The 27,735-nt window shown below is 37.4% G+C and overlaps 1 protein-coding gene across 1 annotated transcript in view; it reads right to left on the bottom strand.

Annotated features, from left to right (window-relative positions):
- Positions 1-27,735, bottom strand: part of LAMA1 (laminin subunit alpha 1) — a 101,168-nt gene that overhangs the window by 39,693 nt on the left and 33,740 nt on the right. Inside the window, exons 6-27 of the mRNA XM_039706272.1 lie at positions 24,876-24,965; positions 24,297-24,414; positions 23,075-23,253; positions 21,485-21,590; positions 20,827-20,987; positions 17,849-17,989; positions 16,715-16,888; positions 15,040-15,141; positions 13,970-14,181; positions 12,708-12,819; positions 11,698-11,808; positions 10,811-10,938; positions 10,128-10,214; positions 9,473-9,684; positions 8,873-8,979; positions 7,735-7,915; positions 6,355-6,491; positions 3,324-3,560; positions 2,093-2,236; positions 1,568-1,747; positions 775-960; positions 540-667 (exon numbers count right to left, since the gene is read on the bottom strand). Of these exons, the coding sequence (XP_039562206.1) occupies positions 540-667; positions 775-960; positions 1,568-1,747; positions 2,093-2,236; positions 3,324-3,560; positions 6,355-6,491; positions 7,735-7,915; positions 8,873-8,979; positions 9,473-9,684; positions 10,128-10,214; positions 10,811-10,938; positions 11,698-11,808; positions 12,708-12,819; positions 13,970-14,181; positions 15,040-15,141; positions 16,715-16,888; positions 17,849-17,989; positions 20,827-20,987; positions 21,485-21,590; positions 23,075-23,253; positions 24,297-24,414; positions 24,876-24,965 (3,233 nt within the window). The remainder of the gene's footprint in view (positions 1-539; positions 668-774; positions 961-1,567; positions 1,748-2,092; positions 2,237-3,323; positions 3,561-6,354; positions 6,492-7,734; positions 7,916-8,872; positions 8,980-9,472; positions 9,685-10,127; positions 10,215-10,810; positions 10,939-11,697; positions 11,809-12,707; positions 12,820-13,969; positions 14,182-15,039; positions 15,142-16,714; positions 16,889-17,848; positions 17,990-20,826; positions 20,988-21,484; positions 21,591-23,074; positions 23,254-24,296; positions 24,415-24,875; positions 24,966-27,735) is intronic.

Genomic DNA, 27,735 nt, shown 5'->3' with positions numbered 1-27,735 from the left:
AAGATATCCCATCCCCTCCCTCTCATTAGTAACAGTTCTACACAAAATGGTAATAAAATGCTACTGTTCTGAGGTAGGACAATCTTATTACCACTGCCCAGAGTGTTTCAACCTACAGGAGACACCTAGATTAATACAAACCCAAGAACTCAGGGGACCATGTGCTTCAAATGAAAAAAGAAACAAAAAATTCAATATCCACAAAAATAACATGGAAAGGAATATTTTAGAAAATATAAAATATTTAACTATATCATCAGTCCTGCAGAACACTGCATCAGCCTGTTCTCCTTTGTGTGTTTTGCTATCAAAGTAAGCAGTAGAGTTATTTATTATTTCACAAAAAAGAATTTAAGAGAGATTTTGCTGCAATTAGAAGTCATAAATATTTTCTTGTCAGAGGAAGAGCAGAAGTCATCAATAGGAAATTGTCGATTTCTCTGATGTAAGTCTTTACCATATAGCTCAGTTGGGGCTATTTTTAAGTCAAATAACAGTAAATTCAATACAATAAATAAATGCAATCAGAGTTGCTTTACCTGCTTTGCTGTAATCCTTGGCCATAAGCTGCCTTGATAAGGATGTATTCAACATTGCTGAGCACAGACATGAAGTCAGAACGTAAGACAGGTTCATCAGACACAGAGTTAAAATACTTCCAAGAATCCTAGAGAAATATAACACATTTATTATTATTATTTATTTGTTATTTAAACCAGTGACATTCCTATTTACTTCAAGGTAATACTGTGTTCCTGCCGTGTTTTGGCTTACCTCCTTCATTTCCACTTCCTTTTCAGTTCTTATTCCATTTTCTGGAGACGGGATGTCTGCATAGATGACCAACTTGCTGGTGTGACCTCCTTTCATTAGAATCTGTGGCTCAAAATTTGAGGTTCCAAAGCCATCCAAAGCATAAAAGGCAACAGTATATCTCAGCTTCCCTCCATAGGCCATGAGCTGTTTGGATTAAAAATTATTGCTATTACTTATTCTAAGGTTCGAGCTACAAGTTGAAAATATCTTAATGTCATCTCTAGACTGGAAAACTGCCAGTCCATTGCAGAATTGGCAATAAAACATGAAAATTTACTTAAACTCAGTGGATTTTCCACCAAAGTTAAATACATATTTCTAAAAAGCTGTCTTAGTTTCTTTACCTAGACCTTCTCAAGGTGTGCACTCAATTTACATTTCCAGAGCAATAGAGATTCCATGATCTATATACTGATTCTAGCATCAAGGTTGAAAATTCTTTTAGGTTTCTACTGTGAAACTAAATATATCACTGTTTCCCCACCACAGAATCCATGTATGCCAGAAGTAATTAAATATGGGTGTTAACAATTTACAGGGTCAAGAAAAATCTTGTTAGGAAAGGGTAATGTAAATATATTGGTTTTGCTTGCTATATGTAATTTCTATCACTGAATAGTCACAATATTATGGCTTACAGAAATAGAACTAACATAGAAATATATTATGAAGATAAAGTTACTATTCTAAAGGAGGGTCTATGAGACAACAAAGTTATCTACAAAGCATTCCAATTATTTAATGTTCTTACCTGGTCTCCCTGAAACTGCTCTGGCAACTTCCAGTAAAATGTTTCTGTATTTAAGTATTTTCTGACTATGGCAGCATCCAACAAAACATCAGGAAATTGTGAAAATACTCCTTCCACTGTTCCGGTCAGGTTACTTTGAGCTACTACATGCAGAATAGCCTGATCTGGAGTTAATGTTATCTGCAACACAAAGAGCAAAAGATCCATTCAACAAAATATCCTGTTAACAATTTTAGTGCTTTGAAACAGTCAATAGTCCATATTAGAGTAATAAATTCCCAGCCCAAAAAACTGGAAAACACGTTTGATATTTACTTTTTTAAGAAGTGAAGAGTGAAATGCAAGGTTCCAGAAATAAGAGTATGACCATTTACCATTTGTTTTATTTTCTATTCTGACCTGTGCCTCTGGCCCTGTAAGCCGGTCAGGACACTCAGTCTGATCCATTAAATGTGCACACCAGCATGGTACCTAACATGAGGATAACAGCAATCTGTCTCTGTGTGATTATATTGCTTTACTTACAGGAATTCTCACATGGTCTTCTAGTTCTGAACAAGATGTGGACATTCCAAAACAGAAGCATGGAGTACATCCTAGTGCACTGTTAGCAGACAGACCAAAAGTTCCAGGTTTACACTCACTGCATTGTAGACCAAAAACGTTTTCCTGGAGGATATTAAAAAAAAAATAACATAAGGAATTTCACTATCTAAATGAAAGATTATTATTTTTTGAGGAACAACTAGCTGCTACATAAACTACATGGCAGAATATCAATTATTGTATGCAATCTGTTTTACTGCGCAGTACATTATTTTTTCATTATTTTCCAATGCTGTTTTGCTTTCTTTCTTAAAAAAAAAAAAAGAAAAAGAAAAAAACCACACACACAAAACTCCCCCAAAACAACCACAAAACATTTAATTATACTCATACATTTGACTATCAAAAATTAGCAGCTATGTATTTCAATTCAAAACAGAATTTCCTCCCAAACCTACATCTGGAAAATGAGCTCCAAAAGCCAAATAAACTGCTCACTATGAATAGTATTCAAGGGACCTCTTCCCAAGTGTCTATTTTTGCATTCAATTCCCAACTGGTAAGACGAACCTCAAGAAACACCCAAAACTACAGTCAATGCCCACTGGTACCTTTAACCAGTGATTGGACAGACACCTATGAAGGTATAAATTTGTTGTCTTGAAGTAAGTTTTCTATCACTCAGTTTTTCAAGAAATTATTCCCATCTTTTCACAAAAATCTATACTATCTGTGTTTTTAATGTTTCCTTCCCTATAGATAAGAATAGAGTTCACTATTAGCAATATATCTGAGTTATTATTAAGCACTGCCTTTGGTTCCAGCATAGGAAATTAATTCAAACCTGCAACACAAATGTATTTCAAAAAAACACTAAGATTGTCAATTTAGTATTTATTGGTTTCTTCCTATCATTACAATTTGAATTTTCAAAAAAGCAGGCTGTATCATCTGAACTAATGTGTTGTTCCCAAACCTAACAAAACCAAATGCGTACAAACTGAAAAACTTCAATGGTTTTCAATTTTTTTTGACTAATAGCTTGACTAATAGTAACATCTGTCACAGGAATGATCTAGGTGTACTCATAAATGACACAGACTGCCTTTTTAAGTCCTTTCAGCCCTGTATCTTCCTTGACTTCAATGCACTCAATGCCTAGAAAGCACTAATGCTTTCCCAGAAGGGAAGGGGCTGAATGACTCGGTACCTTGCAGGTACAGACACCAGTTTCTTCTTCACAACCACAAACTCCTTCGGTGCTGTTGCACGTCTCTGCTTTGGTTCCACTCAAATCACAGTCACAGGCAACACAGTCCGGGTAGTCCCTGTAGCCCAAGGCACACCTGGAACAGTCTCGTCCTCCAAATTCAGTTTTGCACTGGCATTGACCTGTCAACACATCGCACTGGAGATTGGCTGAACCAGTGCTGCTACAGTTGCAAGCCTTAGTGGGAGAGAAGAAGGTTCATAAACAGCAGATCTTTAAAAAAATTTTCTTACAAAAGGAACAGCACAGTAAATTTAAAAATTACCCTTAAAACCCTATGTTTGTCAACAAATACTGTAAAATAATAAAAGGGAAGAAATTAGGGAAATAATAATTTTCCCTAATTTCTAATAAAAGGGAAGAAACAACCCCAGAAATTAGGTTGTTTGGTTTGTTTTGTAGCAAAAAACTGCATTTCCAATAAACAGCGGATGGCAAACAGTTAAAAGCTTTGTTGGTTCCCAAATATGGGTTGGGAAACAAAGGAGTTGAAGGAATCTCTTCCAGAAAACAAAAATATATCCAAAATACTTATTTTACAGTACTAGTAATTGAGTACAGCAAGTAAATTAAATAATGTTGTATAAATGCTGAATGAAAGAAATCTGTATCATCATTTTATAAATATGACAGAAAGGAAAATCTTAAAACTAACATTCTGTTAAGATTTCAAGAAACATTAATACCTTTGGCATCTTGCTCAAACTACTTTTACTATTTGATGAAGAAGCAAGAATCTCTTTGCATCCCAAAGGTGGGAAGCTCAACATGCAGTGCAGCTTAGTACCAAAGGAAAACTCTTTCCTGGCAGAGTGCATCCTTCATTATGCAATCAGTAATATGAACCTGTTATTACAAACATGCAAAGTGGGTGTATAAAAAATACTTTATTTGTCATTCTTTTTTGAAGCAGTCTGTATTAGCCTTCACTCTTAATTTCTTACTTATTATTTCACAAGCCCAGTTTTGGTCTGTGGCTATTTCTAACTGAAGAAGCAAAAAGTACATAAAAAATACTTTATTTGTCATTCTTTTTTGAAGCAGTCTGTATTAGTCTTCACTCTTAATTTCTTACTTGTGGTTATTTCACAAGCCCAGTTTTGGTCTGTGGCTATTTCTAACTGAACAGGCAAAAAGTACATTCCATCTATCACCATCTACCGTGAGCATTTTCCCTGAGTTATTTTGCTCATCAGCTCTCTTTGAGATGAAAAGCCTTTATCTTGCCAAGTCCTGCATGCCAAGACCCACAAATTCTAGGAGAATTATTGTCTATCCTTTACCATTCTTCACAATTTTGCTGGTTATCCACAGCACTCTTTGTATTAAGCAGTTTTTACTCTAGCACTGGGTACTATAATGCCTAGTTTAATATACTTTATGGTCACACAGCTTGACAACTTTGGCTCTCATGTATCAGTAAAGGTCTACAGCTCGGAACATCAAACTCTAAGATAGTAATAATTTGCATGTATTCAATCTCTAGCTACTTGTGATAAAGACAAATAAAGACTAAGGTACAATGCACTGTGATGCCAGCACACATGAAAAGTACTGTAATCTAAACAAGACTACAGCTCTGCTACGCTATTGAACCCAGAAATGGATAGTAGATATCAAGAAAACCTCTAGAAAGAGAAGAGCAAGATAAAGTAACCACTTATGCATTCTGTGTTGCAAAACCAGAGAGCCTGGGCTTCTCAGCATCTCCCCCATTTCATCCATATAGACAGCACACAAAGAGTCTCTCCTGGATTTTCCAGAAGACATTGCTGCTGATATTAAACTACCACATCTGACTATTCCGCATAGGGTATATCCCTCTGTTGGGACTATTATCTGGAGATCACGTTACTGTTTGTTGCATCAAGAAGGGATCTAAAATACTTTAGAATATTTCACATTCATTACCATGATGCTGCAACCAAAAGGAATGATAAAACTTAGAAAAAGTGAGCAACTGCACATTTAATTGCACCTGATCATTGGCAAGCACCATGGAATCACGCTATGAAATGAACACCTCAAAGGAAATGCAGAAGGACTAGCATGTTGTATTTGCAGTACATTAGGTAAGAATGACAGTAAGCTGACAGCTAATAAAGCCATGGTTTAAAGACCAGTTGACAACTATGTTACTATAAATCACTAAGATGGTTAACTCTGAAGACTTATTAGGACTACTTCATCATCCTTACTGTAAAAAATTAAAGAGAGAAAAAGGATACCAATTTGGCTGATACTTACTGCATGTAATGACAGACCTTGTCAAGTTGATTGTATTTGTGGTTTCTCCACTGAAGTTACTCATTCATGTAATTGAGGCTTTTTAAAATCTCAACATTTATAAAATAGTTTGGACCAATGCCATACCTGACAGGAATTTACTGCATGAACCTAAAGGCATAAATGGATGCTGTTCCTTGGATCTGCACTGACTTGGCATTTTATTGCTCAGTCATAAGCATTAAGCTGAGATAATGGGAGCTACCATTGTTCCATCCATGAAATATTAACTACATTACATCATTTAAATTATAAATGTTCAGCAAAAATACCTGATGTAACTTTCAAGACACTTCCAATGTTCTTAAGTTCATAATATTATCACCTGCTGATTTGCACAGGAACTATGTTCCCAGTTGCCCCTTGCTGCTACAAATCTGGTTTAGTACCACTATTTAAACACCTAAATGTTAGAATACACGCCTCACAATTTCAGTGTGAACTATGCACCTATCCAGAATAAGCACTCTGATAGTATTTTCAAAGACAGCCCTCTTAGAAGGTTCCTCAATAAACATTGTGCCATTTGTTGTTTTGCTTTTTTTTGTTTTAATGTGACCATGTTGCATTAACACTGAGACAGAATAAAGATCATGGTTCTCAAAAAAAAAAGAGGCAAGTTCTGACATTTGTATAAGGCAAATTGTTTTTTAACAGCCATGGCTTTTCACCCAGCCTACCGTACCTTGCAACCAAGTTTAGGAGAGAGTCCCCAGTAATTTTCTTCACAGAGTTCACACTTTTGTCCCTGAGTGTGAGGGGGACAAATGCATTGGCCAGAATCAGCATTACAGTTGTTCTGAGTGTGGGCACAGTCACAGGCTGCAAGAGAAACAGGACCAAATAGTAATTTTACACTTTAGTACAGAGAAGAAACTCCAAGACCACCAATAGTTTTACTTTTCTTATGCAGTACATTTGTCTGTTCCACTAGGAACTCCTTGCCATCCCTAACCACTGAGAAACAAATCATTACCACAGTAACATTTCAGTTTTTTACTCAAAGCCCATTATTGCTCAATGACTTAGCCTATTTGGTGTTTCTAAAAGCAGTGCTGCACTTCCACAGGGGAATGAACGAGACCAAAAAAAGTTACTTTGGAGTGGAGTACATTTGTAGGAAAACTTTTCTATGACAGAGGAAACAAAACTCATCAGGAGATAAGCTAATGCTCTCAAGCAGGTGAAAGGATTAATGCTCAAGAATTGAATAACAGGGATGGATAACTACTTTTATAATAACTAGTTACTGCAGGATGCATTTGGCTATTTAAGAAACAAAATACTATTCCAGTTAAAAAGCAGAATTTCAGTGAAGTGATTTTATTAATCTTTTTGTTAACATTTAAGTATTTTCTATTATGAAAGGGTTAAAGGTACCCAAGGTATCTTTGATTCTTAGTATAGACAAAGTATATTAATTTCAAAACAATCTTATCACAATCTCACTGCATATTTCATTTTAATGCACTGTTTGAGGCATGAAAAAAGTGGTTTTGTCTGGCTGGAGAAAAGGCAGGCTTTAGCAATACTGTATTGAAAAGGGCATCTTATTAACATGAAAAATTAGGTTTTGATGGCACGTTCTCCTTTCAGATGAACAATTTCTTCCTTATCATGAGGAAAAATTGCACACGGCCAGGTGATGATGACAAAGCAGAGGCAATGACTTCATATCAAAGTATGAAACATATTTAAGATTTAAATTAAAAAAAATAAAGTAAAAATCTGTAGGCGTAGATCTTCACTTTCCCAACTGCATAAAAAAAGGTTTCATTCTCTTTGAAGGACTGAAGGGTTTTGTTATAAAGAGACAAAGGAGCCATTGAAGATGTAATATTTCTCTCATGCACCCTTTATGAGTTATTTCATAGTCACCACCTTTTACAAGGAGCCAGTAAGCAAAGAAATGTTTTGTTCTCTAGCTTAATCAAAGTATTAATAGACCTTCCTACAGATTCTTCTGTATCTTCACCAAAACTGACCTTTGCCAGAGTTCAACATACAATATATTGCTGAAAGAAATTCCAGACAAACTGTGGAAGGATCGTGGATTAGAGCTTACGTGTGCAGCCACCATCCTGGAATGCGTAAAAGCCATGAGCACAACGGTCACACTTCTCTCCAGCCACTCCTGGCACACAGTGACACTGCCCCTGATGATTGCAGTCCTCGGATACAGAGCCAAACTGACTGCAGTTGCAGGGAACACAGCCAAGCCCAGTAAGCAGCCCATAATACCCATTCTGTTGGAGAAGAAATAAATAGATTTGTGCTGTTTCATAAATTTTTGAAAATAATACAATATACACTCTTGTTTTCTCTTGTTTACTTCCCATGATGTCTGACCTGCATGAATCTTGGCCAGCACTGTGTGACTGCTGTGGAAAGACTCCCTGGCATTATTGTCTTCACTGTCGCCAGCTATAAAGCAATATGCCCTCGGGTGAAAAACTCAACCCTGAAATGTTCTCACAGTCCTTAATCTCACAAGCAAGACACTATGTTTTGAAGTTTGATGTTACTCTAATTCAAAGACTTGCACGAGGTGAGGGTGGGCTGTGCTGCTCAAGCACAGATACCTGTGACTGTGAAGGAAAGCCTAGAACAGGGTAGGTCAGTGACCCAGTGTACGTGTGTGCTCAAAGTCATTCAGCTGGGCTGGCACAAAAGGCAGTAACTGGGCACAGATTTCCTGCTCTGGTCTCTGATGTAGTTCTACACTTAGCATACACTGGAAACTGCGGGTTTGTATCACCAGTGAATATCTGCTTGTTGCTATAACAGGCCTGCCTTTCAGCTGAATCCCTTGCTGGCATTCAGCCATGATGTACGTATTATCACCAACCACATTTCTTCAGATATTCCCTACTCAGACTTCATTTACAGAAGCACAGCTCTAAGATCCCTTCAAGTTTGCTAACAGTGTTTGGTTTGGTTTTTGACTGCACACTGTCAGCACCAGCCTGAACAGCCCTATGCAGGAGGGTGCTGAGTCAATTAAATAGCTTCACATCTGCAAGGAGTGCACACATAGCAATTTTCAGCCACAGAAACCTCTGCAGTCAAACTCTCCACTCCACAGGCCCCTCTCCCCCAAACCTATTTGCTACTATTCTCTGTATCTGCTCAAATCAAAATCTATAGATAAGGAGGAAGACAAGAAAATCTATACATGAGCAACAGGCAATGTATCTGCTTACCAAGCATTTGTCACATCTTTCTCCAATTACATTTGATTTGCAGGAGCAGACGCCTGTCTCATGTTGACAAGTACTTGAAAGGGAACCATTCACGTGGCAGGCACAGGCTTGTGTTCAGACAAAAAGAAATCAAATTAAAAAATTATTCATGTGTATCTATAGGCATTCTTAATCATACAGAATTTAAAACCTGGTATATGATGTATTTAATCTGTTTATATCCCACAGATGCTAATATACCACAGAAATGCCTGTGCATTTGGACTAAAACAAAACATCTCTGAATAGCTGTATTTTAAAAGCTTTTTTCTTCCAGTCCTATATGTGACATTCAGGAGCAGGAAATGTGTCCAGCATGTCACTGGAGGGACAGTGTTAAGCAAACCAGTAAGTTCCAGGGATACCAAGTGTCAAACCCTAATATAATACATTCCCCTCCCTCAACCTAACCCAACCCCAGAGTTTTCAACCTGCACTTGCCAAATCACAATTTGAAGGTTAACTCTTCCAGCAAATGTGCACATGTTCCCAATCCATTTTACACAGGAACTACATTTTTGTATTCTTTAAATGTTGAGAGTAATAAAAGCAACAACTTACCACGGCAGTTTTTGTCAACCACTGCATCCCCATAATACCCATCAGCACACTTTTCACAGTGGTGACCTGCTGTGTTCCCCAGACATTTCAGGCACTGTCCTGTGAAGGGATCACAGTGGCCCTCTTCCTGAGGGTTTACATTGCCATTGCATTCACAAGGAGCACATGACTGTCCAGCCATAAGAGGATTCCCATAGTAACCATTAGCACACCTGCATCAGAATTTAAAAAATTTGTCAGCTGGAATGTGGTCATGTCATACACTCTCACAGAATCACAGAATCACAGAATCACAGAATAATAAGGTTGGAAGAGACCTCTAAGGTCATCGAGTCCAACCTATGCCCTAACACCTCAACTAGACTATAGCACCAAGCTCCTCACTGAAGGGAGGTTTTCCCTAAAGTAAATTTTACTTTAAAGTGTCTCCGTATTACAATGAAAGACAAAATAAGAAGTGTTTTCACTGAAGGGAGTTTTTCCTGTTAAATTTTAATTTAAAGTGTCTCCGTATTACAATGAAAGACAAAATAAGAAGGAAAGTGTTATTAGGAACGTTCTGTACATGTGGTATGAACAATACAAGGAAGATAGGATAATGAACACCTAGTGATGGCAATGATACAGATGTTTCACCCAAAATTAGTGTACATACCTTTCACATTGAGAACCAGTATAGCCTGGAAGACATTTGTCACAGACAATTCCACCTTCTTCACTCAGCTGGCAAGTGGGACTGAAACTATTAAGAATATTTATGGCAGTTGGCATCAGTGCAGAGAATCACAAGAATTCTGCAAACATTCAATATCCACCCTTCCTTGCACGTTGCTATATGAACACACAATTGAAATTTTTCCTAGTTTATCAATGCTTTTAACAATAGAATGTGTCAAAATAAACATACAATTTTCAAAAGCTCAGGGTTTTTTTCACTTGAAAAGCAAGATTTTAAAACTTCCTAAAATTTGGCTTTCATTCTACCAAAGCAGTACAATTGCTGTACCGAGTTCCTTCTTTTTCAGATACAACACTTCTGTCCTTCTACTATTTTCTGAAAAAACAAGGAAGATAACCATGGTTTTGGTGCAAAGTTTAAGGACAGGTTGAACTATTACTTTCATCCACCATGCAAAATCGTACCAGTTCACTCAGCCTCTCTTAGATTAGTCAATATATTTGTCTACATTGAAAAACAATGGTTCTATGAGATATACACAAACAAAGATGAAGAAAAAAATTCCTTTTCTCTCTCCTTCAGCTGCCATGACATTTTTATTTATCTCACTTTCTGGTTTTGTTGAAGGTGCAAAAGACAGTCTTGCATAAGAAGCTTACTTGTTTGCAGCAGAACTCAGAGGACATGCACAGGGCTGGCAGTCCTCAGATGTTCCTTGGGATGGATTTCCATAGAAGCCAGGCAAGCACTGATCACAGAAAGATCCTGTTGTGTTGTGCTGACAAGCCTGTGAGACATGGAAAAAATCTTTTTGTATTTTTTCTTGATGGTTTTTCGGCCCCTGAGGGACTCCTACAGCAGTCTCCATGCAGTATGACATCCAAGGAAGCCATTCTTCAAGCCATGAAGAACTGCCTAGGACTCTGAAAATAAGTGTTTGATTTTTTTTCTGAGTTATAACAATCCTGATTGGTTTTTCCTACATTTCAGAATATACTTTATGAAACCAGCCACATTACTTATACACATACTTAAATGTACTTCACATATTGCATACACTTGCAGAAACAAACTTATACACTTTTTACTAGTGTTTAGCCATTTTATCCCAGTAACCTTTGATTTTCAGAAGAGATCTGGGAGCTAAATTTTCTCTTCACAAGGTAATGTGCAATTTCCACTGGTGTTAGTCATGGAAGATGCACATATATCTGAAAACAAATATTCACCGCTTAAATTTGTTCTTTTCAGGAACCTGCAGCAAGCAAAATCAAGATTTTTATCAGCCAGTATATGACGGCATTTTTGTATTAGTTCTGACTATTCCCCACTTCAAATGATAAACTGAAACAAATTGTTTATTGAAAAACACAATAATGGAGTCTTGAAACATACTCTGAACTAAACAATGAAAACCAACAAAAATAAACACTCAGTACCCATAGCTTGAAATTACGCACACTGTAAACCTGTCTCCGCAGTCAAAATGCTCTCTTAACTCCTAAATAGAGGCTTAAAACACAGGACACTTTGAAGAATGACTTACAAAGCAAACACCGTGAATGTCACACTCAGTTGCATGCCCATTGCACTTGCAGGGCTGACAAATGCCTCCAAAGAGTATTCCATCCACACGGTAGTACCCAGGGAGACAGGACTGAGAGGAAATGAAGGGAGAAAAAGAAGTAGCATTATGTGTGTTGAAAATACACATCAGAACTTTTTCAAAGAGTGCACTTCCGACCACCCACCATCCAACCCATTCACACTGTGGTAACTAAATGCTCTTTCAACCCTATTGATGTCACTGTAGCTCTTTTCTGGTGGTTGTTTTTTACTTGCACTGGATAAAGGGGATAAGAATTAACTCCATAAAACTTTGATTCATCCCTTTGTTCCCTGGAGGCATGAAAGTTAACTTTTGTGTGGTTTAATATGTGAAATTCCTTATTATGGGACAATAGAAAAGATATTCTACCACCTCTGCAGAATCATTAACAATGCTATAGCACAATTTCAGTATTTTCATACTGAAATTATTTGTCAAAAATTCCTGCTATTCTGCAGTAGGACTGTGCCTCTCTAAATCTTCTATTCACAGATACACAAGACACCACCTTACACAATGCATTTCACCCTTGTGGGTTCTTCCAAAAGCTAGCATTCCTCCCTGCTAAGGTTCCTTATTGCCTCCATAAACTTAATGGCACATAACAGGAATAAACTGAACATGATCCAGCTTCAGAAAAAGTGCTATTAATGAGTAAGGTAAGCTCAAAATAGCTTGGCAGAGCTTTAACAGCTGCTCCCTCTGAAACACTGATTCTGAACCACATCATCATTTTTTAATGCCATGAAAAAGAATTCAAGAAATAAGTTTAAAATCCCATTTAGAGTATCTGAACAAAAATACCTTCAGGATTGTGTCTAGTAGGCAGCAATTCACCACATAACAAACACTTTAATAGCAGTTTAAATAAAGAGAGCCTGCCTTTAAACCTAGATCCTTTACAATAGGAGATAATTCTCCATACACAAAATACTGTAAGAGGTTACCTCGCAGGATAATCCTGTGTAACCCTGAGGACATTCGCAGTATTCCACATCTGGTGCTGAAGAGAGATCTATAACATTTGCACTTGCAGTATCCAGGGTCACAGAGTCCAGCCTAGGGTTAAGCAGGAAAACATCACATCATTTGTTTCCCCAGATTTGATCTTCTGCAGGACAGTTTACTTCTGGGGAGGTAATACTACTGAGCACTGCGCCCTGGCAGGGACAACTGAGGAACAGGCACAAATCACTTTTCCAAGAAGTCTGCGATCATACTCTTATCACAACATTCACAAATGTCTCCTGTTATCACAATTGTTACTGGAAGAGACAACCTCTTCAGCCACAGGTAACATTTTTGTAAGAAATCTTTACAAACATTCCACAAAGACAAACACACTATCCCTAAATTAACATAAATTTCACCAGAGTGGTGTGGGTGCACAAAGCAAATTTCTTATCAGTTCCTATTTTATTGACACGAAATGCTACCAAATGACAGGATAGTCACAGAATAGTCTGAGTTGAAAGGGATCATCAAGTCCAACTCTTAAATAAATTGCCCATATGGAGATTTGGATCCATAACTTTAGTGTTATTAGCACCATGCTCTAATTAAAGAATGAGGAAGAAAGGTTGTCAGTGAGTGTAAGAAAATTAAGTAAATGATGAAGCTGATTCCCTTGAGAGCAATACAACTTTATTCCCATATCTCGGAGAAGACGTGAAACAAAGATCTGTAAGGTCTGACACAGATACTGGCAAGGCTGCTTTGAGACTATGGAATGATCAGCTAATCCACTGCAGCTTAATTTTCCTATTAAGGACACCCTTAGAGATGAGTCTCAATAACATCCACAAACAAGCATCAAAAGAAATTACAATCAATGTCTTTATTGATAGGTTTTCAATAGGCAGTGATGGATTAACTTGCCACATACCTAAATAAGCATACTGTAGGGAATTCTGGAGGATTTCCCCCTAAAAAGCAGCTACTGCAATAAGACTTTTATGCACTACTACTTTAAAGCAGAAGACAACATCTCTGCTATGAGATATCATTAAAATCAAATATCTCTTACTACACACTCTATATGACTGTGTTTTGGGGACAAAAATTGGTCTTAAGAAAATTCAATAAACAACATTTTTCCTAGAAACTATTAACATAAAACTTCAGGAATACTTCCACTAAGAATCATTATTCATATGCAGAAAAAATAACAGAAGTATAAAGATTAACTTGAATATTTTATCTCACTTACCTGTACACAGCCTTTTTGGCAATGTTGTAGTTGGCCCTGATCAGAAGATGGGTCACATTTGCCAGAACAGTCATCAGCATTTCTCGGTCTATTGCTTTTTTTGTATTAAACTCTATGAAATTGTCTGATACAAGTCTCACTGAATTAGAATACTCCTCATATGGCTGTAATGACAAGCCTGCTGCTCTTGTACCCAGAATCTGCCCATTACCCTGAAATTGAAGGACAAAAGAAAACATTTTCCATATATGCATGTAAATTTTATTAAGCAATAACATTTAGTGTAAAATACACATCCATGTAACACAGAGAAGAAGCAATCAAAATAAATTCTTTGCATTAAGAAAAAGTAATTAAAAGGTCAAGATTTTTTGTGGCTTCAAGACCACAATACCATTCTCTCTCCGTTCAGAGACTTCAGAATTCTTTCGTAAGAGACTAAAGTGAATTGCAATAATCTCATACCTCTACAAAACAGAATTTCCTTTCTCCTTTGTTCTACTATATGTACTTTGCTAGGTACATATAAAAAATTAAGGTTTTGGAGATGCCTGGATTCAGTATAGAGCCTTACTTTTTAACTGCAACATAAATCTAGAAGAGTAAGCAATCATCAAGGACACTCACTTGTTTCATAAATGAAAGTCTTTCCAGTTTATTGCAGTTTGTTTTGTAAACACAGCTTTGTACATTTGGTAATAAGCAACTCACGCATATACACACAGATTAAATTCTAAGTATTTAGCATTTAAAACTAGTATGGTATACCTACAATTTCAGACAAATTGATTAGCAAATCAGAGAAATTAATAGTAATAAAATTTTGATTGTGACATTTAAGGGACTTAAAACTGACAAAACTACTACTATATAAATATTATTTTATTTTTTAACTCCTGCACAGATTCTTAATAATGTCTGAATAGTAACAAGCTGAAAAAAAATCTACCTGAATGATGACATCCACACTAGACACTATATCACTGTCCACACTCTCAAGTATTTTATTTTTTAACTCCTGCATAGATTCTTAATAATGTCTGAAAGTAACAAGCTGAAAAATAATCTACCTGAATGATGACATCCACACTAGACACTATATCACTGTCCACACTCTCCATTGGAATGTCATAAGATACAGTATACTTCAAGTCTCCACTAAAAGCTGTGAGCTGAAATAACAAAAAGCAAAGTCATAGCAACATGATAACCTCCAGCCAACACAAAGAAATTACATGGGTCAGTAAAATGTCCAAATTACAAGACGATTGTAGGATTACAAATACCACTTTAGAGAAAAAGTTTAACATGCCGTGAGTGTCAGCACAGGGACAAGAGCTGGCTTGTTGCTGTGCAGGCGGTGAGAGCTAGCTCAAGGCTCTACAGGTGATTCAGATAAGTGCCCTCATTCAGTGAAACACTAACAGGACTCTGATCAGACAGCTGAGGTGTATGCTATCATCCTACCCAAGGGGCACAGCATGTTGGAGTTTTTCACATTCCGTACACCACCTTTCAGGGTCCTTAGCCCCACACCTGCTGCTGACTACTACAAAGGAAGTTAGCAGTCAGACCTATATTAAATGAATAAGAAATCAGAATCTGAGTGAGTGCAAATCTGTGCAAAATCTGCTCTTTAATGTTACACTTCTTACACTTGTTTTCATTTACTGTGTCATTATACTAATAATAAACATAGCTGCATGTGCAGAGAGAGTGGACTGAAAATAATTACAGCTAAGGCTGCAAGGATCTCCTCTGCTCACCACTGGTGAGGCCACAGCTGGAGTTCTGATTCCAATTCTGAGCCTTCCAGTACTAGAGAGAGGTGGACATAATGGAAAGAGTCCAGTAAAGGGCCACTAAATGATTAAGAGACTGAAGCATCTTGAATATGAGGAAAGACCAAGAGTAGCAGGACTGTCCCACCTAAAAAAGGCTCAGAGAGATTTTATCAATATATACAAACACCTTAAGAGAGGGTGCAAAGAGGATGGAGCTGGGCTCTTTTTCAGTGGTACCCAGTGCCAGGAAAACAGGCAATGACCACAACCTGAAATACAGGAGGTTCCTACGGAACATCAGGAAACACTTATTGTGAGGGTGCCCAAGCAGTGGCACAGGTTGCTCAGAGAGGTTGTGGAGTCTCCATCCTTGGACATGCTCAGAAGCAGCTCTTTGATCATGGTACTGGTAAACCTGTTCTAGGTGTCCTTACTTGAGGACAGAGTTTGAGCAAGATGATCCCCAGAGGTCCCTTCCAACCTCAACTATTCTGTGATTCTGCTGCAAAAAACTGGAACACCCAGAGCTTTAGCTAGTAAACAGGGGGAAAATTAAAGACTAATAATTTGGAAAGAGAAGATGGCTAAGAAGCAGGCAAGAGATTTTAATGGTTCCATCTACTATTATTGGGCAAGGCATTAAGGGTGTAAGTTTTGGGGTAGGAACCAAGTACATGGGAAATGTGAGCATAAAAGTCAGTAACAGTCAAGAGAGATTATTGTGTCAAGGATAGGCAGGGAAGGAACTGGAGAGATGGATGAACTCAAAGTGCAAAAAGAGGGTACTGGGAATGTCTGCGCAGGAACATCCTGATTTAAAAAGCAGAGATACAGTGAGAAGTTTGGTAATACTGAGCTTTATGTGTAATCTTTAATTACAGAAACTATATATTTAGAGGAACAGGTTATGGTTAAGACAGAGAACCTATGAAGGAGTTTTGACACTTAGCTGAGTACTTACTTTATTTCCTAGATATGCCTCAGGTGCTGACCAGTAATAAGTATTTTTCAGTACTTTCACAGCCTCAGTGTTGTTAATACTTATTTGATGGGGTCCATCAAATTGGCTTCGCTGAAGCTGTACACTTCTTGCTTTGTACAGATCAGTAACAAGCCATCCAGTCATGTCTGAAATCTGCAAGAGCAGTAATATCAATGGCAGTCAGGCAGTTGTGTTACTGAGAAAGCATTCACCTCTTCCTAGATACTCATTCAAACTGATGGATGTAGAACACTTCCATTAGCCATGTCTGATACCAACATATGCAAATATGCCAGTTCAGACTAGGATGGTCTCCACTTCTCTATTTGACAGGAACAAAAATATAATAAATGTGATTTTCATACTTCCAACAAAATTAACATTATAGCTATGCAGCTTCCTTAGACAGAAATGCATAATTTCAAAGGCTTCAAGGCCAATTGTCCCCATTTATAGATAAGGCTGAGGTGGAGGAAAGCAAAAACTACAGTCCCAGAAGAGGGACCAAGACAAGAGAACTTTGTTCTTCTCACAGAGAGAGTTTTATTCAATCATCTTAGAATTTCAGTCAATTTGATATGTTTTCCTCCTTTTTTGTTGCACACAAAACAGAAGGTCTAAGTGTGGCTAGCTCTGAAAAGATACATAAGGAATTTAGTGGGAAAAGAGTGGCCCCAAAGCCCCATAACTCAAGAACTGTCTAATCAGAAAACAGTGATATTTATTAATACTGTTTGCTAAGAAACAGTACTGGCCATATTGCCAGAGGCCCAAAAGCCTTGTCCATTAGGTATAAGAGCAAGGAAACAGGGTTGGTTTATCTCTTCAGCATGAAAAAAACCAGTCAGAAAAAAAATCTTTTTTCCAATGCATTACGGCAGCCTTCACTACCCAATGCTTCTGATTTTACTGCAAGTCAGCAGGGCCAAAGCCTGCACTGGGATGACTTGCTGACTACCTCAGAGCTGCCCAATGATACTGCAAATCCATTCCTCCGTAAGGAGACACACACCAGAATTTGAAGTTAACTTGGGCACATGTCAAAGAGAAATATAGTAATTTTGCAGCTGCCTGAAGAAAGAATATTAGGTCATGGACATAACATTTAAATACCTGACTGATGGGCCATGTAAGACTGTCACAGACGTCAGAAACACCAAAGCAAAAACACTCTGTGCAGCCCTGAGGATTTCTTTCTTGCAAATTGTAGAATCCTGGTTTACAGAGATCACAGTTTTCACCTTCCACATTTTCCTGTCAAAGACATACAACATTTGGTTCACATCAGCATTATTATGGTAACAAATACCATGGATTAGGTGGGATTTAGGCATAACAGCATTCAGAAGGTTGTAAAAGAAAACACATTTCAGCACAGCAGGATTATTGAATAAAACTCAGAGCTTAAAATTGAAACTGATTGGAAAAATTCATCAGAATTTGCCAGTTCATCAAAATCGAAACAAGCCCCAGCAAGGGTTCTATTGTAGTAAAATTTCAACACACAGGCAGGGTTTGAAAAGCTTCTGCCAGCTTGCCAGTCTACTTCTCTTGTAGCTTGACTTTGTAGATTGCTCTGGAGAAAAGATCTCCCATTTTCTGAATCCAGATGGATTATCTTTCAGATATCTCATCAGATAGAATCCAGAATGCTCACCTTTAAGGCCAGGTTCTAGGAGCCACCACAGCCAGTTTCAAGACAACAGTTTCTTAGCCATCTCTTAATATTTATGCCGTGATGCCCACTACTGCTGCTACCTCTTCCTGGAAGAGCACCCCACTATGACAGCTGGCAACTCTTCTACCCAATATACTCTGGCTAAGCTCCTGAAACTCCTGCTCCAGAAGTAGAGATGCTTCACTCCTTTAGCTCCTTTCACTGGTATTGTGCCATGCAAATTGGGTAGTTCAGAGCACACAGCTACAAACCTCTTTCAATGCAGAATTTACAGGGGAAAAAAAAAAAATCCAAAACAGTGCACCCAATATTCTATTCTCGTAAAATTTGCGCAGCAAATATGTGGCTATTTCTTAGAAAAAAGTTTAGACAATTGCTGCTGACAAACAAACTAGCAGAGGAAATATTTGATAAATACCCAAAAAGCTGTGTAAACAGCAGATCTCCATGGGCATTTCCACACACTGAGATAGAGAACATTTCCTACTGACAGCGACAAGATTCTTATAATGTCCTAGCTTCACATCAGGAGAAGACCTGAACACACACCATCCTCCAATCTCAGCCTTTGGTTTCAATTATGGGAAAATTCCACTACGAAGGCAAAAAGAACTTTACAGAACACCTCACAAAGTTCCTTCATGCATATAGTTAGGACACTAAGACTGCAAGGCATCCATGTGAAGAACAACTGTCTTATTGTTTTGAGGAGGCCTATACAAGCTCTGCATTGCCATATGACCATGCAAAGCCTGTGGACCAAAATCTGCTTTCAGAAGCAGTTACCAGGGTACCTTCACTTCAGTCACAAGAATCACTCCAGAATGCAGAGTTATATCAGATCTGATCCTATGGAGCATCTTTCAGGCTTACCAGAGAGAAATCTGAGTCTTCCAACTGTCTTTTCTTCTAGAACAGTGTTTGGCATGTCAAGATTACATAAAATCTCTCTACACAGCCAGATTATGTCTTTTTGTAAGCAAAGTACAACCTGTGTTTGCAAAGCATATTAAAAATTTATGATCTCCAGTTCTGATTCCAAGTTCGAGGATGGCTGCTTCTATTTGTTCATATGCAAACCTGGGAAAAATCTCAGGCAAAGTGCCCCCTGAGATAATGAGAACTTAAAATCTTGGATTTTTGCAGAAATAGTATTTGTATGCTCTCTTATGCTTTTTTATTTCTCAGTCTTCAGGATGGATTTGGATCACACATTTCACTGTCTGACATTATTAGACACAAATTATTTATTTCTTAATGAAAAACAAAAATCTTACCCAATAACTAGACCTTAAGAGCTATGTTTCAGGGAAGACCAAATATGACAAATGCACTATACAAAAAAATAATAGAGTCTGCAAAGGCTTAGAAATCCCATCTCCTTCATTTGATATTTCGAGTGCACAACTTCTCTCCTCTCATCTCTGTAGGTGGTCCCACTGGCTGGTGACACTCTTTGTGATCTGGTCTAAAAATTCTGTATGCCAGGCTCGTCCAGTTTATACCAAAATTTTCACTAGTCAGTTGCATTGGCTGATACAGTGGTACCCTAACTCAAAATCAGGCACTTAGCTCCTTTTTTGTATTTAAATTGGCGATTGGAACCATTTTGTTTTTCCAGAGTCTTGTTATTTATATAGGTTTGATTTTTTGGATCAGATAAATTATGCAAAAGGACTAAATTTTCAGAATTGTCAAACAAACCATGTTATCTTTGGCTCCTGTTTGCTATCATATTTGGCAACAAATACATAAACTACTCTAACATTTGGTTCAGAAAATTGAGTAACTTCTTTAAATATTAACACAGTTTTTTAATAAAATTCAGTGGAATCTACAGCTGCAAGAAATTTTAAGGGGTTTGGATATTTACCAAAAAATAAAATGCTGCAAAAATGCTCTCTTTTTAAACATTTTTATGGTTTATATTTTGTAATTGAATAATTAAACCATATTTCATACATATGTCTAGTGCAAGTGTTCCAATAGTTCTTTCCAAATGCCTGCTGTTTCATTACACAAAGCAGATGTTTTAAACACAACATTAGTTTACAAGCAATCAGTGGCTTTGAAGAGAAATATCAGTTCATTCCTAAAACCAAACCCAGCTACACATACTCATTCTCAGTGACTGACTCACACATGTACAGGTTTTATTTCATTTTAATGTAAGTCTGTCCCATTATTATAGAAAATGTTGCATCAGTAACATACAGAACTACACAACATAAATTACCATATTTTTCAGTACAGAGAATAATTAGTAGTTTTGAGTTCCAGCCTGTCAGGTGTACACCAGGTTACATCTTATAAAGAAAGTGATGTCCCCAGTAAATGAAGTAATTTCACTATTAAAAAGAAGTTAATAAACCACAGATTCCATGTTGAACAAAAGCAGAAGTTTAGTACTCACTTTGCAAAGACAAGGCTCCGTGCATGGATCTTCATTGATGCTGCCAACCAGGCTGCAGTTACAACGCAGGCAGCTTGGGTAGCCCCGGTACCCAAATGCACAACGATCACATTTTTCTCCTGCATAACCTTCCCTGCACTGGCACTGGCCTGGCCAAGTGCCTTGAATAGCAAAAGTAGAGGTAAAAAAAAAACATCAAAGCAGGCAATAGGCTGGATTCAAGATGTCTCAGAGGGTACAAATGATTTAACATTCCTTTTTTATTACACTCCATGTCATATTCTGCAGATACTTGGCACAAGGTCTGTCTCACCATCTATTTTTCACATTTAAAGAATCAAATGCACAGAAATTGCAGCAAAATTAATTTTTTTCCAGCTGTAACAGCACTCACAAACAACTGGGTTAGATGTCAACACCTCACATTGTTTTACACAGCAGAAGCCCACAATCCCCCCAGGAGAACACGTTCAGGGACCTGACATACCTTAAAATCATGAAGTTACACTATGCCTCAGCCTCACCTTCCCAAAGATTTACCAGTGTTTTGAAGCGGTATCTAAAAGGCTGCCATTCAAAGATAGATAGTGTTCCCTCAACTTCCATGACCTTCAGCCAGATTTGAAGTTTAGGGAAAAGGCACTTGCTGTTTCCTTACCATGCTGAGAGTCAGAATGGTGCTCATCTTTAACACAGACAGAACTCAGAGAGCCAAACGGGTCACAGTCACAGGGATAGCAGGGGTGATCCTCATAGGGAGAAACCTGTAAAATAAAAGTTCACTGGCAAATTCTCAAATTACTAACTGGGAACAGTAAAATTACATCTGTTTCCTGTCTTCAATCACCAAAGATAAAACAAATAAAGACTGGAAAAATATAATATGGGGCAACAGATAAAGGGACTAGTTTAACTTTAGCAAGCAGAAGGATCACGGGACTGCAGTCTAGAAAAAGCTTAAATGTGGCAACAAAATTTGATCTTCAATAGCACAAAGATATACTAACTGCTAATGGCTGGAAGCTGAAGTCTGACACATTCAGCATAAACAGACATTTTTTTAAGGTAACAGCAATTAACCACTGTGAAGGTTTGCCAAAAGATATGGAAATGTTTAAGACAAGAGTGGATGCTTTTTGCAAAGACATTCTGGTTCAAAGAGGAAGGAAATGAAAGAAATCCTTGGCTCTGCGTTCAATGGAAGGACAGCTTATCTATTAATAAAGACTCATTCTAACTGCATGATCTATAAATTTTGAAATATACGGCAGTGCAAATCATATGGCAAGATTTTGTTTTTTGCAGGGAAAACTGTCCTTGGAGGTGCTTCAGCTCTAAAGCAAATCAGTAATGACCTCACATTTAATGGCTATGAGTTGATCTATGTGAAGCTGATCTATGAGAAGTCCTTTCTTCAATGCTTCTTACAGCAAATCTAAGACAATCTCTGATTCCAATTTACTTCTTTAGATGAGCTGCAACTGCTGACTACCCATACTCCTATGGACTCACACTTGCTCTCTGCACCAATTTATGCCAGATTATAAAAGTATGGTTATTCCAAAATATGCATGAACCTACCAAAACAAGACCATGTGGAGTAGAAATTTAGTTCAGAATGTCTCACTATACAGAGAACTCTAACACTGCAGTTATATGTAATGTTAAGTTATATAAGTTCATATATTTAACTCTGTCAGCCACATCTTAATAAATGTCTTGTAGAGTTTATGCCCTTTTTCCAAAGAGTCACACTGGAAAGTACACTCAGAGCACAAGTTCTGCAACAATCATATCAAGAAGAGCATTTCTTGCAACCTCTTAGGAGCTAAAGATTTTGATCTTCAAGCCAGGTCCTTTTTAACACTGGTTGAAATAGGCTGATACAAGATGGTACACAATTTTGGAGGCAGTGAAACTTTAGTACATTGAACCTTTTTAGAGCTTTACCCACATGAGAAATGGATTTTTTATTAGACCATGTCCATTTCCACAATAGGATATCAAGTGTCATCTTATAAATTCCTTCTCCAGCATTTTGACTTGTCCTCCTACACAAGTGGACAAGTATTTTGGTTTTTTCTGAAAGTTTTGGCATTAAGTAATTTACAAAAAAAACCCTCTAAAGTTCTTAGCCATTCTGCAACTAATAAAAAACCAATATATTAACCACAATTAGCTGAAATAGGCATAAGACCATTAGAATGGTATTTTCTAAAACATTAGAATGGTATTTTCTAAATCTTACTTTGTGTGGTCTAAAATATCCATCAGCACACTTTTCACAGTTGATCCCAGTAGTATGTTGAGTACAGTTTAAACACACACCACCTCCTATAAACTGGCCATGAATATCCATGCTCCTTTTCTGATCTGCAATACTCTGGTTGTAATAGCAATCTTCTGCTTTGTTATGACAGTTACATTCTGAGAAGGAATGGAAAAGAAATCAAGTCTTTTTCTTATTCACACTGTGTAACATTTCCTATAATACATTTTTCAAAGTTGAAAATGTAAGTAGAAGAGCCCACAAATTGACATCAAAAGTGTGCTTTTCCCCTTTAACATGCCACGAGCTTCATCAAATATAATGCACTATATTTCTTAGCAAGTAAGCAAATTTCAAGACCACTATTATTATTTTAACAGCACTGTTTTTAGCAGTATTCAAGACAATCTTGTCAGGGCTGTTGTCGACAGTGATGTATGCAATTAGCAGTAACTGTTCCTTCTTCTGTCCTCTGTATTACGGACGAAAACCTGCATAATGCTTCTCTTGTTTGTATTATAAACAAAATCTGAGAAGTCAACAAAGAAGTACTTAAGTATAAATTTTATTTAGTTTAAAGTGACATTATGACTTGTGCAAAGGTTTCAACTTAAAACACTTCTTTTCCATCTGGAACTTTAAATTTTATCCAGTAGTTTCTTAATTGTCTGCAGCTTGTGCTATGCATTAGTAATGTGAAGTAAGAAAATGCACCAACTAGCCCTAGCAACACATTCAGCCATACTGGCACAGCCTAAGTCAATCTATCAGACAATCTGAAGTGTAATCGGCCAATAAGGAGTTTCTTTCAAAACATTTGCTATCAGAGCAAAGTTCTTCATCTGACAAAATTTATGATCAATTGATGAAATTTGCACTTCAAGTAGCTAACAAAATGATTGATGCAAATGTGCTAGTTTCTACAGGAGTACAATAAATCCCAAGTCCCTTTGAAAAAGAGATTCTGGAAGCTGTACTACATGACAACTCCACTAGCCAAGAAGTCACACTGAACAGATTATTGAAAAACATCTGAACATATATGATTAGAAGTAGGTTCTCTACTTCTGAACAATCCCATGAAGACAGTTAATAGTTTGTGGCTTTTTCTGGGGAATTAGTACAGATCTGTATGAAAGCAACCTCAAACAAGTGAATAGTAAGACTTCATGAAACTATCTAAATGCCAGTGCATACTTACTCTCACATTTGTTCCCAGCAGAAAGGGTTCCTGGTCTCCATGGTTTCTGGTGGTAGCCTGGACAGCACTTGTTACAGCTCTCTCCACATGTGTTGTGTTCACACTGGCACTGCAATCTCTAAGAATAAAAAATCCACTTTCTTGAAATATTTTTTAATGGACAATTTAATCAATTTTGCCAAAAGTCTGTGCAGTATCAATCTTACTCCAAAAAATGGCATGACCCACAAATACCCCACAAGTGTCACTGAACTGCTCTAGCATGGTACATCCACAACTAGCAAATAGCCTTTCCAGAACAGGAGGGTCAAATCTCCCGTGCTGCAAGACAGACTATGTCTTGTGCCCCTTGAATTGTTTAAATTCAATGCCAAAGAAGAAGAGTTTATTTCAAGAAGTTACACTACAAAACTCAGATATACTCGCTCTGAGAAAAAAAGAGAAAGAAAAATATAGCAAATAATTTGTTTGCATCATAGGACCTGTTTTAGCTTCCTCTTTCTCATTCTCCTTAGGATTTTTTTTTTGTTATTTTAATTGGAAAAGTTGTTTTGCAAAAATAATGAGATTAAAAAATACCTTTGTGATTTCATCCAAAGGGCAGCTTCGAGCGTGGCCATAACAAATACACATGCCACCAACAGAGATGTCCTTTATTGAATAGTAGTACTACAAAAAAAAACAGAGGTGAGAAAGGTATGAATAAAAGACATTTACATGTGTTTACATTTCCCTGCCCTACTCTGCAAAATAAAATGCCAGCATTCAACTGCTCTGTGTAAATAAAATAAATACTTTAAAATATTTGCCATTTGGGGAAACCTTCCATTTCTGCGGTTTTTATTTTTCCCATGTTTTTCCCTATTGGTATGAAACACTAACTGACTTTTAACATTTTAGTATGTATGTAAAATTCCTCAGCTTTGAGAAAGACCACCAAATTTGACCTCAGCCAAAATGTACTTGCAAAGAAGCCATAAAGCATAAAAAAATTACAAGAAGCCATAAAGCATAAAAAAATTACCATGCTTTAGAGTCAGTCTGGGGACTAAGCATATGCTTCTTTAAAATGGGAACTCTGCCTCCCTTAAAACCACTTTGCACACTCATTTCCAGAGCAGTTCTTTGCAACTGCTTTGTAGCCAGTGAAATATTCTATCCAAACTCTTAGCTGAAAACTTGCGGATACAGCAGAATACTATCCATTAATATTTCCAGGTGGTGAGCAGAAACAACATACATAAGGAAAGGATTTAATTTTCAAGGCAAAGAGGAGGCAGGAAATGACCATCTGGGTTCAGTTACAGCTGCAATATCAACATGGTTGGCCTGTTTGTATCCTGGGAAGTATGTACAACGGGGGAATGAAAAAGAAACTCTTTTTGAGGATACTTCTAAGGGAAGAGTTCAATGCTCTCAGACCTAGCAACCCTAATGTCAGCTGGTTCAGGAAGAGAGGTAGCCCTGGGTGGTCAGACATGCTGACTCCTGGACTGTTATTTCTTTGAAGGCTCTTGGAGTTGGAGCAAACTGTCTTCTTTGATTTCATACTTATTTTTTTATGGTCTTAAATTTCATATGTTCACTATTTTGGGAGGATTTTTAATGTTACCGGCTTGAACTACAAAAATCATTCAGGGATTTAACATGAACAGTAAGTCTTAACCTACAAAGAAGGAAGTTCAGGCTGAGAAAGGAAGAGGACAAAAGCAGAATTTAATTTCACTGCATTCCCTACTACATCTCCTTATTTTCTGCCAGTGTACAGCTCACAGCAGCTGTGTGCAGCTTGGAGTTGAATGAGAGTCCAGTGATAATAAAATGCCACAGACAGAAACAAATAAAAAGAACACAGAAATAAAGGTGCTGTTGAACACTCAGAATCTGAATTGGCCATTTTTCAAGACTACATACAGGAAACTAAACATAATTGGTATCAACAACCATAGCAAAGTCTTCAAAACCAGTAAAAAAAACATCCAAAAAAGCTGGAAGTGGTTATCTTTGTTGCAGCTGTTTGCACAACAAAGTGAGACTCGAGGTGAGACATCAGGATTTGGAAAATCCGGACAACATGTGTAGTTCTTCATGTAAAACTACACTTAGCAGTGCTAGGTGGAGAAGTATTAAGCCCTGGATTGCACAACTGTGTGTGTTACAAAACCAGTGGCAATGCTTGGCCTTCAAATTCTTGTTTCCCAGTTGTATGTTTGTATGCGACCATGTCAAACTTTTCTTTTTGGGGTGTATGTCTTGATATGCCAATATTATCAATAGATTTAATTATCAACCAGCCTGCTCTGTGGGAACATCTCGCCTCTCAGGCTGTGCATTTCCCTGTTTCCAGTAAGGCACAGCTGGAGCAGCTGTCCAATACTCTGTTCTTGCAGTCTCCATGCTAGCAATTCCTATTGACAGAAAATGCAAACCATCCTGATTTTACAGTTTACAACGCTGCAACTGAATGGACACCTTGAAAGTGCCCACCAATCCCTGACCAAATCCAAGTTCCTTCCTCCCTTCTGTGCTCAGCCGTCCAGGCAGCACAAGGATTGCCTGTATCAGAGTTGCCTGTAGATGTTTTTCAGGAAAAAGACCTACAAAGAAAGGGAAGGAGGAAACACTTCTCATGCTCTCCTGTCCTCATCAGAAAGCCTACTTTCACAGAAAAACTTGAAGCCTCTGAAGTGTTAACCTATGAATTGTGGGTAAATTAAGATGGTCAAAATGTCAAGATACAAAACAGAAAGCTTTTTCCAGCACAAAAACTGTTGAGACTTCCAATGTCAAATTTATGTGAGGACCTGAAGAAGTCAGCCCGAGTGCTTGGGGCTCTGTTTCCACCGTTTCAGTATCAAATCTAGAAATCAGTTAATGCTCTCGGAATTCTATACAAACATTTTATGTTAATTTATGAGCTCTAAAACAATTGATTATAACAGCCTTTAAAACATGAAGAAAACTCTTATAAGACATGAAAATTCACAATAGCAATGTTTTCAAATAATTATGTTTATGAACCATGGCACTAGGTACTGAAATCCATGAAACACCACAGAAAGTACTGCAGTGGTGTCAAGAGCAACCTCAAAGGACATCTCCACCAGCCAAATCATATTTTGTATTTTGATGATAAAGCATTATAAACACTGGTCCTAGCACAAATCACTCACACAAACATAAATTAAAACAAAAACTATATTGAAAAGCTTTTTTAAAAAAAAAAGCTTTTATGTTTATGATGAGACATTGTTGTTAATGGTGTCAAAGGCAAGGCAAGAATTATTTAAAACCCATCAAAGCCACTCTGATGACAAGGATTACTGAAAAGCTTTTTTAAAAAGCTGTTTATGATGAGACATTGTTGTTAACGGTGTCAAAGGCAAGGCAAGAATTATTTAAAACCCATCAAAGCCACTCTGATGACAAGGATTAAGTA

Source organism: Passer montanus, unplaced genomic scaffold (assembly GCF_014805655.1).
Source record: "Passer montanus isolate IOZ18808 unplaced genomic scaffold, ASM1480565v1 scaffold19, whole genome shotgun sequence".
In the NCBI taxonomy this organism is placed as follows: domain Eukaryota; kingdom Metazoa; phylum Chordata; class Aves; order Passeriformes; family Passeridae; genus Passer; species Passer montanus.
Note: the sequence above shows the minus strand (reverse complement) of the source record. Positions and strands in the feature narration are given on the sequence as shown.